The sequence below is a fragment of the Onychomys torridus genome, chromosome 11, assembly GCF_903995425.1.
Source record: "Onychomys torridus chromosome 11, mOncTor1.1, whole genome shotgun sequence".
Taxonomy (NCBI): Eukaryota; Metazoa; Chordata; class Mammalia; order Rodentia; family Cricetidae; genus Onychomys; species Onychomys torridus.
The window spans coordinates 10,223,272-10,241,427 of record NC_050453.1 but is presented as its reverse complement, the minus strand read 5'-3'; the positions used below and the strand labels follow the sequence as shown (position 1 = coordinate 10,241,427).

At 43.5% G+C, this 18,156-nt stretch overlaps 1 protein-coding gene across 3 annotated transcripts in view; it reads left to right on the top strand.

Moving 5' to 3' along the window:
• The window catches only part of Eprs1 (glutamyl-prolyl-tRNA synthetase 1), a 69,007-nt gene extending 57,397 nt beyond the window's left edge, over positions 1-11,610 (top strand). For 2 of the 3 annotated variants that reach the window (XM_036202016.1, XM_036202018.1), the window contains 5 exons: positions 337-510; positions 2,683-2,843; positions 7,103-7,181; positions 11,091-11,155; positions 11,246-11,603. In XM_036202016.1, the coding sequence (XP_036057909.1) occupies positions 337-510; positions 2,683-2,843; positions 7,103-7,181; positions 11,091-11,155; positions 11,246-11,396 (630 nt within the window). In that variant the 3' untranslated portion in view covers positions 11,397-11,603. Of the gene's footprint in view, positions 1-336; positions 511-2,682; positions 2,844-7,102; positions 7,182-11,090; positions 11,156-11,245 lie in introns of all 3 variants that reach the window. The other variant, XM_036202017.1, reaches the window with a different exon arrangement.
• Positions 11,611-18,156: the final 6,546 nt, after the last annotated feature.

Below are 18,156 nucleotides of genomic sequence, written 5' to 3'. Positions count from 1 at the left end.
GCATGTGTATACATGCATGTTCAAGTGTATGTCTGTGCTTTGCATGTGTGTTGGAGCACTCCATGGTAGGACTCCCTGGAGTTACTTACAGATGATTGTGAGTCCCTAGGTGGGTCCTGGGAACCGAACCTGGGTCCTGCAAGAGCAGTAAGTGTTCTCAACCACTGAGCCATCTCTCCAGCACCATGTTTTTAATTGTAGTAAAATTATATATATTTAAAAGCTTGTGTTGGTGGCATGTTTTAACTTCTGTAAGGTTCATTTCGGTAGGATCTAAATGATTCATTATTGTAGATGTCATTATGTGTATGTGGTATGTCTTTGGCTGGACTCTAGGTGGTGGTCATTCCGTGTGGAATCACAAATGCCCTTTCCGAAGAAGACAGAGAGGCACTGATGGCAAAATGCAATGAGTATCGAAGGCGGCTGCATGGCGCTAACATTCGAGTCCGAGTTGATCTACGAGACAACTACTCTCCAGGCTGGAAGTTCAATCACTGGGAACTGAAGGTACGCTGGGGTCCTGCACTGGGGAGATCTAGATTTCTGCAAACTTAAGGATTTCTTATTACCTTCCCATATTTATAGTTGTGAGTTCTGAACACCAGTATAGGTCATACTTTGTAACGGGATTCTAGAGTGTGTGCTAATTTCTGTGGTGGTTCAGGAGTGGGTAGCTTGGGAGAACACTTGGCGTGTGCTTGGTCCTGCCTTTGATTTCCAGTACTGTGCCTGTCTCCCTAAAAGTCTTATGGAAGCCAGTTTTCATTACGTTAGAATAAAAATGATTGTGAAGTGTTTGTTTATATAACATGTAATCCTCATTTGGTGGGTACGGTGCTTGTATCGAGTTCAGTCATTGGCATAGGGAGGTTTTGGTGATGATGGAATCTTCCCAGGTCGCCTCCACTTTTGCAGTCTGGTCCACATGGCTGCATATCCCTTTGCTGTTGTTTCTAACTCTGTGCATACAAAGCCTATCTAAGCTCTGGCTTCATATTTTTGGGGTATTTCATTTACTGCACAGCTTCATTATTAGGTAGTGGATGCCCTTTATTCTACTTTTCAAACTTACCATTTTCTTTAAGCTATGATAAAGAATATTAACTTAGTCTAGGAATTAGGAGGAGTAGAGTGGGACACGTTCTGAGATAGTAACTGAGAACTTAAGAATTGATGTTTGATGTGTTGGGGTTATTCAGAATTAACCATCTCTAATTACAAAGCCACTGACATTTATCATCTCATTTTAAAAATGGCTCCTATGGTAAATCTGTGCTGAGGATCAGCTCTGCTGCTGACCCTCCTTTTTTTGTGCTCCCTACCTTCAGGGACGACCTTAAAGACAGTCAGACTGTCCTCTGATTTGTCTCTAGCCGCAGCTTTTCATCCACCTAGGAATAGCTGAGATACCAGCAGCTGCTTCTCTAAGCCAGTTCATATGTGAAACTGTTGCTGTTAGCTGAACCAAAATGATTTAAATGCCACCTGCTTCTGAATCCTCCACTTCCCTTCCCTCTTTACTTCCTTCCCCCAAAGATAGGGCTTTATGTCTATCACTCTATCCCCAGGAACCTGTTCATGAGGGTCCAGTGGGCCTGCTGGCCTTAAGTTTCCCTTTGTCTTTGATGTGAGTACGACTCAGCAGCCATGCTGTATTAAGAAGTACCTGCCTCACAGTGTCAGAGCCCTAAATTGGTTTTAAAGCAGTTCTCAACCTGTGAGCGGTGACCCCTTTGGGGGTAGAGCAGACCTCCTCTCACAGGGGTTGCATATCATTTATCCTGCATATCAGATATTAGTAGCAAAAATACAGTTATGAAGAGGCAATGAAATAGTTTTATGGATGAGGGTGACCACAACGTAAGGAACTGTATTAGAGGATCGTAGCGTTAGGAAGGTTGAGAATCACTGTTTTAAAGGATTTTTCACTAAAATTTAAGACCTACTATTTTTCAGATAGGGTTCCAGACCCTACAAATGCAAGGTCTCCCTGGACCTTAAGGGCTTTGGTTCCCTCAAAGATGGAAACACACAAGACTTGAATATGCGAGAGTCTTATGCTTGCATATAGCCAATTTTTAAGTTACCTCGTGGAAACCTGAGAGCATGGTGGTTCTCAGACTTTATCCTAAAGCCAACAGCCTGTGCAGCAAGTAGTAGCTCCTTCCCATACGGATCTCAGCCGATCCTTTAACTTCCAATAACAAGGAACTGATGAAGCCTGGCAGGAGCACTTCAACAGCCCTGCAGGTGATTCCCGTGCACGCTGGGGCCCACTGAGAGCCCAGACATCCCAGCCAGAGCACATGTTTACCAGGAACGAGTCTGGGGTGTACTAGTGTACTAACCCCCTCAATGCCTTGGGGGTATCTTTGGTTTCATGCTGCCTCTGTGTTCCTCCATGTACCACGTGCTGTTTGTGAGGAAATGGGAATGCCCATATTCACATGGACTTCCCTCTATCAGGAGATTGCTTAGTTCTGACAACGGAGGCAGTAGACACTTCCTTCTGTACTGAAATAAGTTCTGTAGTGTGTCAGGAATATCGCCTGCCCTTTCTTATTTGGTTATGATTGATTTTTGACTGTTAGATGATTTACAGTAGATAAAGCCATGAAATAGTCTATATTCAACTTGAGATACACATGCACAATTTTAACTGCCTGTTTTGTTTTATAGGGAGTTCCAGTTAGACTTGAGGTGGGGCCTCGTGATATGAAGAACTGTCAGTTCGTAGCTGTCAGACGAGATACTGGAGAGAAGTTGACAATTGCTGAAAAAGAAGCTGAGGCCAAACTTGAAGAGATTTTGGAAGACATCCAGCTTAACCTTTTCACAAGGTAGCTCTGTGATTTACCAGTGTCTCCTTGCCTGACGTTTCGCCTTGCCTGTTTTCACCTGACGTTTGAGATGAGAACAAGGGATTGATTGGGGATTATCACAACTGGAAGTAGCCTTTCTCCCTGAGCTCCAGGGCCACTTAGTTTCTTATTCCATTTGTAGTTTGGACTTGTGGGTTCCTAAGTGCGTGTTTCCTATGAAACTGTGATCTGTCTGTTGAACTAATCGGGGGTAACTTCAGATCCAGGTTCTTGTATTAAGTCATTGGTTCTTAAGTGCGCGCTCTCGCTCTCTCTCTCTCTCTCTCTCTCTCACACACACACACACACACACACACACACACACACACACACATTAAAAGATAAAATAAATGGGATTGGAGAGATGCCTCAGCCATTAAGAGCACTTACTTCAGACCTGGGTTCAGTTCCACAGTTCCACAACTGGGTTCAGAGCCTCTGTAGAAACCAGGCACAGAGATAGTACACACACATACATTCAGGTATTCACAAATGCACATAAGGAAAAAATAAATAAATCCTAAGAAATGAAAAGCTCCCCCGAGGATTATGGGTAGCCAAGGCTGAGAACCCCTTGATTGCTTTGGGAATATGAGATAGTCAAGGCGTTGGGGCTGGCGTAACCTGTAAGAGGATTTTTCCCTCTGCCTCTCTGAAGCAGTAAGGAAGGCAACTATCCCTAGGGATAGAAACTTGGTTTGGGGTCAGGGAAGGTGGCCCATGATATATTTATTCCTTTGCCTTGCAATACTCTATGCCTAATATACATTGGGTTTATTTAATTTTTTTTTTTTTTTTTTTTTTTTTTTGAGACAGGGTCTCATTATGTAGACCAGGCTGGCCTCAAATAGAGACCCACCTGTCTCTGTTGCCTGAGTGCTGGGATGAAAAGCATGCAGCACCGTACCAGGCCACATTGGGTCTCAATAAATCTGATAGGGAGAGAATAAACTGGTTTTAGTCTCGCCTTTGTTGCTTGATTGGGTGTTTCTAGGCAGCTAATTTGCAGCTCTCTCTGGACTCATTTAATAAAAGTGTCTTGAAGGGTTATTTTAGGATTTGCTTGATGTATAGATAACATGATGTATTTGAAGTCTGTCTGCATTGGGAACAAGGAGTGTTGTGGGGTGAGGCATTGGAAAGCTCCTTACTTATTGTTCTCTGAGGTACCAAGGTCCTGTTCTTGCTGTTCTCAGTCTTCTGGAATTTGAGGAGCAGAGATTGCTGGACCTCATACCTAGAGACCCTGACTGCTTACTGTTAAATTTCTGGTTGACTGAGGTTTCTTTCCTGTGATTCATTAACATGTCTAAGGTTGGAAAACAAGCATCATTAGTGACAGAAAAGCAGTTTTCTTTTTTTTTTCCTTCCTTTCCTCTGGTCATCTTGCAAAGATTGCTTAAACTAATAAGCTTGTTGAGAACAGTGTTTTCTTGTTTCTGTAGTAATAGACCCTTAGACCATTATTGGCATGAAGTATTTAGTAAATACCTGACAGAAAACTTTGTTAGTAAAAGGTGACATGTGCGTGTTCACATCAGGCCAGAGTTGCCTTTATTCACGTACATCCACCTTGTACCTTTTAAGCCAAGGTCCACTGGATCAGAGCTTACCATGTAGGCTAGACGGGATGGCCAGCAGGTCCCAGGAGTCCTGGGATACAGCATGCACCACATATGCACTGGTTTTGTTGTAGGTTCTGGGGGCTGAACCCAGGCCCTCGAACTTAGAAAGGGGCTACCATGCTGCTGAGCTATCGCCCCAGGCTCCAGATATGTATTTTTATAAAGCAAGTTGTCGTTTGTTTTTGGAGACAGGCCTCCTGCAGCCTGGATTGGCTTCAGACTGGAGGCTGGCCTTGGGTTCCGTTCCCCGTGCCTCAGCCCCCAGTGCCACCACTCCTGGCCAGCAGAGTCTGCAGCTCTTCTTTCACTTGACTCACACTCCGTTATTTTCACAAAGAAGGCCCGTCCAAATCGTTTATGTGCCGTGCATTCTTGCAGTGGTTTTCGTTTTGTTTCTGTAATTTCTTACTGATGTGCAGGCTTATTATAAAACAGCAAAACTTCTCATGGAAGCCACGTCCAGGGAGAGTTAACTGGAATATTCTGTGTTTATTTTTCTGTATGGATGTGGGGATAGGGGTCATTCTGATTGTGTGAATTCAGGTTATAATTTCTCAGTCAGCATGTATTTACTTCACTAAATTTTGGTTTCATCTTTATTTATCTTCTACAATTTTCAATATCAATCTTGCTTATAGGTCCTTTGAATAAGAGTCAGTTCTATATAGACTATTATTTCTAAGGAAAAGCTGAATTAAGATAACAACTCATCTTAAAAAGAAGATAGCAGTGCATACTTGTTGGATCTTTATTTTACCAAGTACAAAGAAAGTAATGTATTGATTAACTTTACTGAATTGAGGACATTGCAGTGTAGACCCGTCACCAACGTGAATTCCTGAGGTCTCCCTCCTTTCACAGGACAGGCTCCTTCTGTGCAGCCTAGACTGTCGGGGTGAGTCCTCCTGCTCAGGTACTGGATTTAATATTAGGGTGGCTGGTTGTTTTTGTTTTTTTCTTTCAGTGCTGAGGGAAGTATCTGTGTCCTCCTTCATACTAGGCAGGCTCCTTTCCTTGCACTGAGCTACATCCCAGCCTCCTTAATGTCAGCTTAGGTTAAAGAGGTCCTGTGTGAAGTAGACTAAACTGTTACAAACAAAAGAATGCCAAAGTCAGCAGCCGTGGCACAGCTTCCCTTTTCTTATGTGACACAGTGTGAAGTTGCTCTGCAGGTCCAGTGGATGTACTTTTCAGGAACCTGGGTCCACTCATTTTATTGGTTCTGCCATCACCTAGAACTTAGTGACTGAACAAACCAGATGACAGTCATGTCAAGGGAGTCCTGGTGGGTGAGGGTGCAAGAGCCGTGTCTACTGCCTTCAGATGCAGGGCGCGAAGTGCCCCTGACTTTTCCTAGTCAGTCTATCCTATCTCACTACAAAAATGTGACAGGGGAAAAGAGGGAACAGATTTGACTGACAGCTAGCAATCGCTAAGAATTCACAAGGTCTTAGCCTGGAGATTCAGAAAAAACAACTGTCCTTTTTTCCTTCATCACCACATGTGTGATTTTGAATGTAGATGAAAATATTACCAGTAGCATTATTAGAGGCTGAGGCCCTGACAGAGGAGACTGTGGGTCCAGGCATGGTGGTGCACACCTAGACATACTAGCTGAAGTGACAGAAAACATGATCCATGCCAACCTGGGCTATGAAGTGAGGTGGGGACAAGTAGCTGGGGTTATCTCCTGGTCCTGCCTGGCCCATGGTCAGGGCAAATCTCTCTCACCCACCAGTCCCACAGCCGCTCAGACCCAAGTAAACACACAGAATTATATTACTTATAAACTGTATGGCCGTGGCAGGCTTCTTGCTTATCTAGTTCTTAAATCTTAAATTAACCTATTTCTATTAATCTATAAGTTGCCTCATGGCTTACCGGTATCTTACATCTTGTTTCTCATGGTGGCAGCTGGCAGCATCTCCTGACTCAGCCTTTCACTTTCCAGAATTCTCCCCTTTGCTTGTCCCGCCTATACTTCCTGCCTAGCTACTAGCCAGTCAGCACTCTGTTTATCAGTCAATCATCCACAGCAGGGACAGAAATGTTGGGTGGGAGGAGTTGATGCTGTGAAAATATCTTTATATATGCATATGTATTCTTTGTTATGATATATTCATACCTTCATGTTTTATTATTGGGCAATTTTATATATTTTCTGCTACAATATTATTCCAATTTTGTAGAAGGGATTTGAAAAATAACAGACTCCCACAGGTAGTATTAAGTGGGAGTCAGGACCATTCAGCAGCAGTAACAGAAGTAGCAGCTGCCTTTTGTGTGCATGGCAAGTTTCTCACGTGTAGGCTTGAGGTGCTGCTGGAATAAGGTGGCTGGCTTATTCATGGCCACTGCTAGTCAGGGGATTAGTACTCACATTGGGTTCCTCTGACCTTCATTTACTAGTTCATTAAGTCTTGTTTATCTTGGGATTAAAAAACAAACAAACCCTGTTGGGGTTGGGGATTTAGCTCAGTGGTAGAGTGCTTGCCTAGCAAGCGCAAGGCCCTGGGTTCAATCCTCAGCTCAAAAAAAAAAGGAAAAGAAAAAAGAAAAAAAACCTGTCATATTTGTAAGAAAAGTTATGTATTTTCTGGTTTATTTTGGTAGGGCTTCTGAAGACCTTAAAGCTCATATGGTTGTATCTAATACATTGGAAGACTTTCAGAAGGTACTAGATTCTGGAAAGGTAAGAGACTTTCAAACAAGTTGTCTTGGTTTTGATTGTTTTCTGGGGGCTAGGCATTGACCCCAGGGCTTTGACTGTGTTTGTCAGTGCTGTACCCCTGAACTGCACTTCCACCACTGTTCAGTAAATCATAGTTTAAAACTCCCTCAGCTTACACTTTGTATTAATCTTTCTAACCCAGTCAAATAAAAGGATTGTATATTATTCAGCTCAGTATGATTGGAGTGAATCACTTATGGACTTTAGTATTCTGATATACGTGTTAAGTATGCAACCAGTCCTGTGTCTCCAGATTACAAATGAGAAAACCATGGGCCAGAGTCTAAACAAATTAGCCCATAGGATTAGACAGATGCCAGAAGTTAGATCTCTCTACCACAGTTTAATGTTCTTCCTCCTCAGATTTTTAAAACTCCTTCTTGAGAATAAAAGACCAAGTTTTTTGCAATGATAGCCTAATAATGCATGTCTTGTTACTGGTGCAGAGGAATTCATCTCTCTTACTTTTTTTACTGAGCTGTAAAATAGATGATTTCAGAATTCCTAGAGGATCCCTACTTCTTCGGCACTTGGCTTTGGTTTACTATTATTCTGGCCTTTTACCTTTCTGTGTTCTGTGGTGTTCCCTTGACTCATGTTGCATGCTTTTAGTAAAAGGATAGAGGTTATGTGGCCATCTTCTAGCATGGGGTTTCCTTCCTGTGCGATTTATGCATGTATTATTTTATTTTATTTTTGCTTCACTTGGCTTTTTCATAAGTATTGAGGATTGAATTCAAGGCTTTGGCATGCTGATGCTAGACAAGCCCTTTACCACTGAGCTATAGCACCAACCCACTTCTTTATATTTTGAGTAAAGGTCTCCTTAAATTGCCTAGGTTGACCCTTGAACTCCCCCCCCCTTTTTTTTTTTGGTTTTTTGAGACAGGGTTTCTCTGTGTAGCTTTGCACCTTTCCTGGAACTTGCTTTGGAGAGGCTGGCCTCGAACTCACAGAGATCCACCTGCCTCTGCCTCCTGAGTGCTGGGATTAAAGGCGTGCACCACTGCCGCCTGGCTCTGAACTCTCTCTATAGCCCAGACAGTTCCTTGAATTTGTAATCTCCCTGCTCCAGTCTTCTGAGGAGCTAGGATGAGAGGCTTGTGCCACAAGATTCACAAGGTGTTAATGGGTTCTATGTTTTATTCTAATATTAGATAAATTAATCTAAGAGTTTGGAATTTTTTTTCTGGAGCTGAGGATCGAACCCAGGGCCTTGCGCTGGGCTAAATCCCCAACCCCGAGTTTGAAATTTTAAAGTGGAGCAGGGTTATTTTAGTTTCATATCTATAGGAAAATAAATAGATTGTGTCTATTATATCAGCAGTCAGTGGCCCTCCCCTCTTGCTTCGTGTGGATTATCCTAGATGTGCTGACTGACCATCAAAGACCTTTGAGGCTATTGTTAAGTAAAAGTATATTTACTAGGAAGGGATCTTTGGAACTTAAATTGAGGTAAATCATTACTTTTTCCCTCTCCACTTTTATTTATTGGTTTATCTATTTATCTATTAAAGAGTGAGGAGACTAATTTGTCCACTGATTTTCAAGTACACCCTTTCTTTTCATTTAGTTTATTTGCTGTATTCAGTGATGGTGCTTGGGGTTGATCTCTCAGGCTTCAGGCATGCTAGGCAAGAGCTCTGCCACTGGAGCTGCTTGTTATTTCACAGTAAAGACACACACTCTCACTAAGTCACCCAGGCTGGCTTGAACTCACTGCCAAGCTAGTCTTTGAACTTTGGATCCTCTTGCCTCAGCCCCTAAGTAGCTGAAATTATCTCCCTGTGCCACCAGGCTCTGGCAGAGTCACTTACGAGTCCAAATAGAAATTTCTTCATGTGCTACAGCCATTGTTATTTTATATATTACATACTATTTTATAAATGCTCTTTTTTATGCATTTTGTTTGCAAATATTAAGGGTTTGCAGCTCTCATACAGGGAAGCAACTGTTACTTTGGCTTAAATCTTGGGTCTTTTGTCTCCATTTTTATGGCACAAAGAGTTTCTGTATTAAGACTTCTCTGAGCTGGCGCAGCCTTTAATCCCAGCACTTGGATGGCAGAGCCAGGTGGATCCCTGTGAGTTCGAGGCCAGCCTGGTCTATAGAGCAAGATCCAGGACAGCCTCCAAAGCTACAGAGAAACCCTGTCTTGAAAAATAAACAAAACAAAACAAAAAGACTTCTCTGAATGTGTCCTGTCACTGGTCTCTTCCCCCTTTCTCTCCATCCAGTCCCTGGCTTGCAGGACACACCTAGAAATGTATTACTTCTGTTTGTAGGCTAGCAGTCGGTAAATTTCAGGGATTAGACTGGCACATTCACCGAGTGAGCATAAGAGTGTTTGCCCTTCCTTGGAGTTAAGGGCCATTTGAAGAAGTTGCTGTTTCTGTAATTTCCTCCTCCCCATTTGCTTTCACTTCTTAGAGGAGAAGCCTTCTGAAACATGTTCACTAGATCCCAAGAGCACAGGAAGGCTGTGCAGAGGAGCTTCCTTGCTTGTTTCTGAGACACTGCTGTGTAGATCAGGAGTTGAACTCATGATCCTTGTAGGTGAACTCTAACACTGCCAATTCACGAGAAACTGGTGAGCAGCACTGCCGCCCCTCTGCTCTCAGCCACCCCTCATCTTTCCCACATCTCTGGTGTGAGTGAGTGCATGCTGCAGTACACAGAGGCCGGAGAGTAGCTCAGTGGGCTTCCTTCCTTCCTTCTACCATGCTGTTTCCTAGGATTGGAGTTGCCTTGTCTGGCTTCACCTGCCAGCCAGGTTGCCAGCCCTCAGTTCGCTCTCAAGTTTCCGTTATCTAGATTCTAGATAGCCTTCAGCTGCTCTTCCCGACATTAGCATTAGCATTGATCTCTAGGAATTACGTAGTTGCTATTGCAAACAGTTCCCATTTAGGTATGGAAAGTAACTGTCAAGCCTTAATGCTGACCTGTCAGACATTTCATTTTATTGAAAGAAAAACCAGGCTAGAGATTTTCTCCTTCCTTCTCACCCCCTTCTTGGGGCCCACAGTGTCTGTGCGCATACTGGTTAAGCATTCCACCACTGGACTCACGCCCTGCCCTGTTGTGGCCAACTTTTATTTGGAGATAGGCACATTTGGACTTGCTTTGTGAGACCTTGTCAGGCTTTGAACCTGTGATCCTTCTGTCTCAGCCTTCTAAGTAGCTGGGACTACAGGCTAGCATACGAGATGAATTTCAAATTTCCAATAAAATATCAAGTCTTGACTCTGCCCATTATTCAAAGAAAAATTGAAAAGTTACCTGTTTTTGTTTGTTTTGTTTTTTGTTTCTGTTTTTCTAGACAGGGTTTCTCTGTGTAGCCTTGACTATCCTGAAACAGGCTGGCCTCGAATTCAGAGACCTATCTGCGTCTGTCCCCTGAGTGCTGGGATTAAAGATGTGCACTACCACGCTTGGCAAAGGTTGATTTTCCTGATAAAAAGTGATTTTTGTCTTTTAAAGTCAGTCTAACACGTGAGGGATTGAGTGAGGCCTGCCTGCCTGTCACTGCTGCTGTTGTGTTATCTCGAAATCATGTTATTCGTCACCTCCTCCCATCCTCCTGACAGCCAGGTCTGTAAAACAGGCAGTGCTCCCAACCTGAAGAGGGTCTGCAACAGAGTTCATGGGGTCACAGTCGGTTGATGCAGGCACGCAGTGTGATCCGGGTCTGGTTTTCCAAGTGTGGGTTTGGGGTGGTGTCAAAACCATCCTTTGTTCTCTTGTCTACTTCTGAGCAAAGTTCCAGTGTTTGCAGAGGTACCATGGCTCCCCCTTTGCTTGAAAGGTGACAGAGACCTGAGGTGCTCCTCTCGGGAGTTCTAGTGACAGTGCTTTTTCTGTTCTTATCAGATTGCACAGATTCCATTCTGTGGGGAAATTGACTGTGAGGACTGGATCAAAAAGACAACTGCCAGGTAAATGTCACTCACCTCTAGACCTGCACTGAGGAGGGAGGCCACAGTGTGCAGCAGCAGTGAACGGACTTGTTGTCTCTTTAATTCCAGGGATCAGGATGTGGAACCTGGGGCTCCGTCCATGGGAGCCAAAAGCCTCTGTATTCCTTTCCACCCTCTGTGTGAGCTGCAGCCAGGAGCCATGTGTGTCTGTGGCAAGAACCCTGCCAAGTTCTACACCTTGTTTGGTCGGAGTTACTGATGGACGAAACAGAAGCCACTCGCTCATCCTCATTTTTTTAAAACCAGTGATACTAATATCTTCTCAGATGAAGTTTTTCTTTTTCATTTTTTAAAAGTTCTAAAAAGAAATCACATGAGATAAACAGCTATTCTTATGCCTAAATTAACAGTGGGAAATACTTTTCTGTAAACAGCCTGGGTAATAAACACCATGAACTAATTATAATATTTTATGTATTCAGTTCATCTTGCAGTAGCAGAATCATACACACAAGGATGGTCTTTGAAAGCCAGGCAGGCAGGGGTGCCCTCTCCCCAGCTGTCTTAAGAAGCCAGCATCTTGGCAGTTTCCTGTCTTCCCCACCATGGTGGGTCGCAATGAGCTCTGAAGGGCAAGCCTGCAAGCCTGGGGTGCATGTCTGATTCTTGTCTCAGCGCACACACCGGTACTTTGATTGTGTTGTTACCTGACTTCTGTTGCCTGCTGTGTACCCACCCCACCAGACTTCTTAGTTATTGGCTTTCCTTCCTGGCCCCCTCTTAGGTCCCCGCGTGCCAGCTTTTCCATACGTGGCCTCCTTACAGATCAGCAACGTCACTCTTTCCACGGTGTCAGGCGGCACTCATAGACTAATAACTCATTTTTACCAGCCGCTTGGAGCTCTAGCCCACATTGAGCTCTCCTGGGATGTGTGTTTCGTCCACTTCTCAGGTCAGCATGTCCCCCAGTCTCATTTCACCCCCATCTCTGGCCCTTTCCTCCTGCTTGGAAGACTAGCACTGACAGAATTCACTCTGTCACTAACCAGAAGCCCGAGTCATCCCTGGCGGGCTCCTGCAGTCCGCGCTTGCATTGTGAGGCTGGCAAGCAGGCTGTGGTTGCTTTGTCTTTAGGGCTTAGACCTTCGTAGGTGTGAGACCACCACGCCAGTCTCCATGTTTTCAAGAATGTTTTTGTTTTTCCCAATGTAGTTTATTAAGGTAGTTTTTCTTCCCCCTGAAATCATTTTATAGTTCTCATCATTTATAGCCCAAAGTGTGAACACTTTATAGTCTAATATGGCTCATTAACCCATTCAATGTCCTTCAGTTCAACACAGCCCTCTACACTTCTCAGGCAAACTATTTCCTATCTACCTGTTTGCCTGGAAGGCCTTTTATACCTCATTTGGAGCCTTAGTACATTCTTAAAAAAAAAAAAAGAAAGAAACATTTATGTATTTATTTGGGGGAGGGGAGTGTGTGCTTGCCAAGGCACGTGTATGGAAGTCAGAGGACAGTTTGATGGAATCAGCTATCACTGCCATGTGGATAGTGTGGATTGAGCCCAGGTCACCAGGCTTTGTGGCATGTGCCTCTGCTGAGACTACCTCACTGGGTAGCCCAGGCTAGCCTGAAGTTGTGACCCTCCTGTCCCATCCTCTTCTGACAACTGAGTAAATACCTTATTTCAGCACTTCATTTCCAGGTCAGTTTCCCAGGTTGAGAACCAAGCAAAGCCTTTCAAAGGTTAGAGTGGTGAGGCATGCTTTGAAGATTGAGTAAGGTTTCAGTCTTAATAGAGGGAAGGGGATGAGATGAAAAGGCAGGCTGTGCTACCTGTGAGCAACAGGAAATGCCCCAGGAAGCTGCAGGTTAAATACAGCACACAGCCTGAGAAGGCTCCGTGAGTAGCGTGCTTGTAGGACAAGCTTGTAGACCTGAGTTCTAGTCCCGGCTGGGAAGGCAGAGACAGGAGGATCCTGGAACTTACTGGCTCACCAATCTAGCCAGTTAGTGAGCTCTAGTGTCCATAAGACCTTGTCTCAGGACGTAAATTGGTGAGCACCTGATGTTGGACTCTGGCCTCCACACACTGGAAGTGAATATAGCATGCCTGTCTGAGTCACAGACTTGGGCTCTGAACCAATTTCTTGCTAGCTATGGCAGTTCTGAATGTTTGTACTGCTCTTCCATCCTTAGACCAATGTAAACTGCTTCTTTGGAAATGGAGAGAAGTCAGGTTCCTCTACCTTATAGAAGAAGGTCATTAGAACAGCACCTGGGACATGTTGGTACAGATTTCATACCACAGGGGCAGCTGGAAGTTGCTGCTAATATGTGGCTTTCTTTAGTCATAATAAAGTTTGTCATCTAAAAAGTGTATGTGTATATATGTGTGTGTGTGTGTGTGTGTGTGTGTGTGTGTGTGTGTGTTGCTTTGGAGAAAAATAGTAGAAACTAAAAGAGTAAGGTTTTTTGTTTTTCTGATTCATGACATCAAAAACAAAATGTAGATCTCACATTTTATATTGTATACTGTGACACAAGGTCATCTGGGGAGAGATCTCTGGAGCTACTTTTTTTTTTTTTTTTTTAAGCTTCTAACACTGAACAGCCTGGGATTACCCCTCCCCCCAAGTCATTATTTAAAGGAACTCTAGTTACATTAAGGTAGGAATTGTTCACTGAAATTATGTCTGATAAATTGGCTTGTTTCTAAAACTGTTTAGCTGGAGGTCAGCTAAAATATCAAAACCTTTTAAACTCCATGCTTATCTTCCAGGCTTGACACCCTCCACGATCCTAGCACTTGAGAGACTAAGGCAGGAAGTTCATGAGTTTGAGGTCAGCTTGAGTGTGTGAATGTGTTGTGAGTATGAAACTACCAACATGAAAAGTGCTGGTGCAGGAACCCCAAAAGCCAGACATAGTCATCCCTTGGAATCTATAGAGGACTTGGTCCTACAATTCCACCACTGCCAAAGTACACCAGTGCTCAGGTCCCACGTATAGATGGCAAAGTATTTGCATGCAATCTGAACTCCTGGCATACATTTAAAATTATCTCCAAGTCTCTATAGCATCCAGTGCTGTGTAAGTAGTTGCTACATTGTTTAAGTCTCCATGTTCACTACAAATGAAGTTTTCAATTGTTTTTAACCTGAAGTTGGTTGACTCTTCAGGTGTGGAACCCATGAATTTAGAGACAGACTATAAATTAGAGTCACAAAAGTGATTACTTGCCCAGTGCTCACGGCAGCAAAAGACAACAAGGCATATAGACTACTGGCTCTGCTCCAAGGGTCCACTAGGGCACCTGTGTTAGCAATTTCTAGTCATTCATGAAAGAACTTTAAAGTAGTTTCAGTGTGTCAGTAGATCACACACATGAAGGCCTTATGGGAACTGGACAGCAGGAGCAATTGATTCATGGGCCAGATCTGAATCTTGAGTGCAGAAAAATATTTCATTCAACTGAGAAGGCATTTTGACCAGCTGTGGAAAGATCACCCCTATAGTAGTTACTAGTCATCTGTCACGTAACCATGGTACCCACTGTAGCATCAAGAACGATGTGGGAGACAGACTTGCTACTCAGTCATTTTCAGACAGTCTGCTCTTAGCTTGTCACTTGCACTGTCTAGAAGATGTTTGCCAGAATCACATGACAGCAGGAGAGAAAGGATCCCTACAAGTACTCCTGACGCAGACACGCTAACCCCACCCAATAAACGTAATTAAAACAGGTTTTTTGTTTTGTTTTGTTTTTGTTTTTGTTTTTTTTTTTTGAGCTAAGGATCGAACCCAGGGCCTCTACCGCTGAGCTAAATCCCCAACCTAAAACAGTTTTTTAATTCAAAAAAGCTATATAGTTGGTGGCTATTCCCAACAATACAGGCCACTGTTAGTGTAGATACTTGAACAACTAATAAGTGTTAAAGGCTGTAAGGGCCTAAGGGATACAGTTTTTTAAAGTGAGAACCCAAACTTGCATCAATTAACTCATTTGGCTTTCTTCCTGAAACATTGTCACTCACTAGCTCCTCCAGACTGAGGGTCTGAACCTCTCCTGACCATTGGGAGTGACTTTCTTGTCTTTCTTACAAAGACTGTTGGAGGGCGGGTAGCTTTGGTCAAGTGGGCAAAATAATGGGGATGGCCTTTTACTTGGTATAGCTCTGGAACGACAACCCTTGAATGTTCCATTTCACACAGATTACATTAAAAAACTACACACCTAGGAGACAAGATATGGCCATTGATGCCAAGTGGCTTGCTTTATTAAAGCTATTACTGCATGTGCCAGAAGCTGGAAAAGCTCTGGCTATGGGTGAGCTTTTACAGGAAGGAAAGCCATGAAGCCCTGTAATTAAACACATCCAAACAAACAATTCCCAAGTCTACACCTGAAGCCAGTTGTCTTCAGTTTCCACAAACCTGGACTCATGTGACATCTCTTGCTTAATTGCCCTTTAAACTGCTTTATGGCTTTATAGCAGCCTATAAAAGGTGGTTTCCAAATATGACAGGCGCTGAAAGGCTGAAGGGAGAGTTATCCAGGACTCGTAATCTCTAAATCGGTGCTAGCTCTTGCCTTCCTGAGAAAGAGGAGTTGCGGCAGCCATGGGGCGATACTCTGGCCGAAGCTTCCGTCTGGTCCTCATGTGCGTGGTCAGCGTCCTTCTATTTGTGCTCGAGCTAGTGGTCTCACACATAGGCAACTCCCTCTCCCTGGCCTCTGATGCCTTTGCAGTCCTCTCTCACTTGTTGTCCATGATCATCGGACTGTTTGGCGTGCGGGCCAGCAATATCAGGCAGCACAGGAAGAGCACGTTTGGCTTTCTCCGAGCAGATGTTGTAGGGGCTTTTGGCAATTCCATTTTTGCTGTGGCCCTGATGTTCAGCATCCTGGTAGAAGCCATCAAAAGGTACATCAGTCCCCAGAAGACGGAGGAGCCCCTGCTGGTTCTCAGTGCCGGAGTCATCGGGCTGTTCTTCAATGTTCTTAACTATGTCATCTTCTTAGATTGCTGTTACTGCTCAAGGACCAAGCCCCAGAGAAACACCGAAGCAGGTAAATATCTCCCTTGAGGCAGCAGAGGCAAATTGGTTGAGTCTGGCAGGCACTTGTCCTGTTTGAGGGGCCTCTGAAGGGGCTGTAAGCAGAGGGCCTGTTTTTTATGTGGGTCTCTTGTTTTATGACTCTACAGTGGGATTGCTTTCAGTCTGAAGTTCCTTGTGAGCAGAAGCAGCAAGCACTTAGAAGCAGCATGCTTTAGGAGTTGTTCTTTACTTTTTATCCACAGAGAGTAAAAGTGTGTTCAGACAGGTGGAGTGGAACTACAGAGCAACTGAAAAGTCTCCCTATGTGTCTCACTTTGGTTTATCCAGTTGGGACATGGCTGGGTTTGAATATAAAATTAATATATTAATGTTTCCATAAAATGTTTAAAAATGCTGAGTTAACAAACGGACTCAGAGAGACCAAGGTATCAGACAGCTCACTAGAGTACATCAAGAAGGATGTCACAGAAAGTGACGAGAGAATCAGTATGATGTAGGGAGTCTCATTTATGAATAGAAATATTAGTATGTGATTTTGAGCATTTGTTATTGAGAAGACCAGAAAATACTTTCAAATCTTGAGAAACATCTTTAAGAGTGGGTACCCAGTTAACTGGGTTATCTGTCACACGATCAAACTAAATTTTGGAAGAGAACGAAGAGCGCTCTTTATTAAGTGGACCCATGTTTCTTTATTCCCATGAAAGGGGGTTTTAAAAGTATACACGTGTGTGTGTGTGTGTGTGTGTGTGTGTGTGTGTGTGTGTGTGTGTATACGTACATGTGTGGAGAGAGAGGTTTTTTGAGAAGTTTCCAGTGTTTCTTTTAGGAGCTCTATACTGTGAGCAGAACAGATCTGCAGGGTCCAGCCATGGCCGTAGCAATGGTAGGAGTCTTCACTGTATCGTGTATCCACCCCTGTCTCCCCCACCCCCGATCATGTGACTGGACAGAAGCTTAATAAAGGCTATTCTTTTAAAGACTCACAATATGGAATCTAGAATCACTTAATTAGTGAAGGGACTTCTTTGATGCTGGCCATCTTTCTTCTCAAAGTCTGGGGCCCCTCCATGTAACTTTGCAGCCAGCTATAGAGGTGAACAGATTAGCGTCTAGATCTGCATTCAGCTTAATGTTTAAAATTAGTCAGGGCCCATCCCCTTTAAAAGACAATCATCAGTTAACTGGAAACCTTTTGCCTTGGCTGTATCAAATGTGGCATATAAACTGCTGATTGAGGGTCTAGGTCAGAAAATGCACAGTCTGGTATGGATATGTAATTGTCAGATAGAAAGGTAAGGCATGAAGACCATCAGATGGTTAGTGCTGGCAGGGGTGTGTCATGTCTTTTGCCATTCTTAGCAATTCTAATTTGCTTTTATTCTGGGATACAACATAGCAGAAGCAGTTAGGAGTCTCGGACACACAGTGTAATTGGTGCACACAAACGCAGTTCTACTTACAAAGTGAATTGTTTGTAGTTAACTCTTGGCTCTCAGTTGGGAAATGGTCTATTCCAATGTTTATGTCTGATCTAAGACACTTGTCAGGGGCTTAACACAGCACTTGACCCTCGGGTGACCATGGGCTTAGTTCCACACTGGCTTGTCTTCTTTCGACGATATTCTGTGCTAAAACTAAGCATGGTGCTGGGTATAAGGGCCACAGACATTGGAATTGTTCTGATTCTGTTACCTTTTGGTGTTACTTAATCTGTTAGAAATTTCAGGATTTCTGCCTTCCTGTTTGCTTAAAGTAGCTACTGGGTTTATTACCATTGATATATCAAAATTTGCATTTATCAGTGTTTTGAAGTCACATTTTAATGCCCATATTACCTAAGTGAATTTAATGAGTAAGCATTTATGTAAGTTAAATTTTATAAATTGATATTAGCCCAGTATCAGTTGGCTCATATTTTAAGGAGAGCTATGATTAAATCATCCATACTA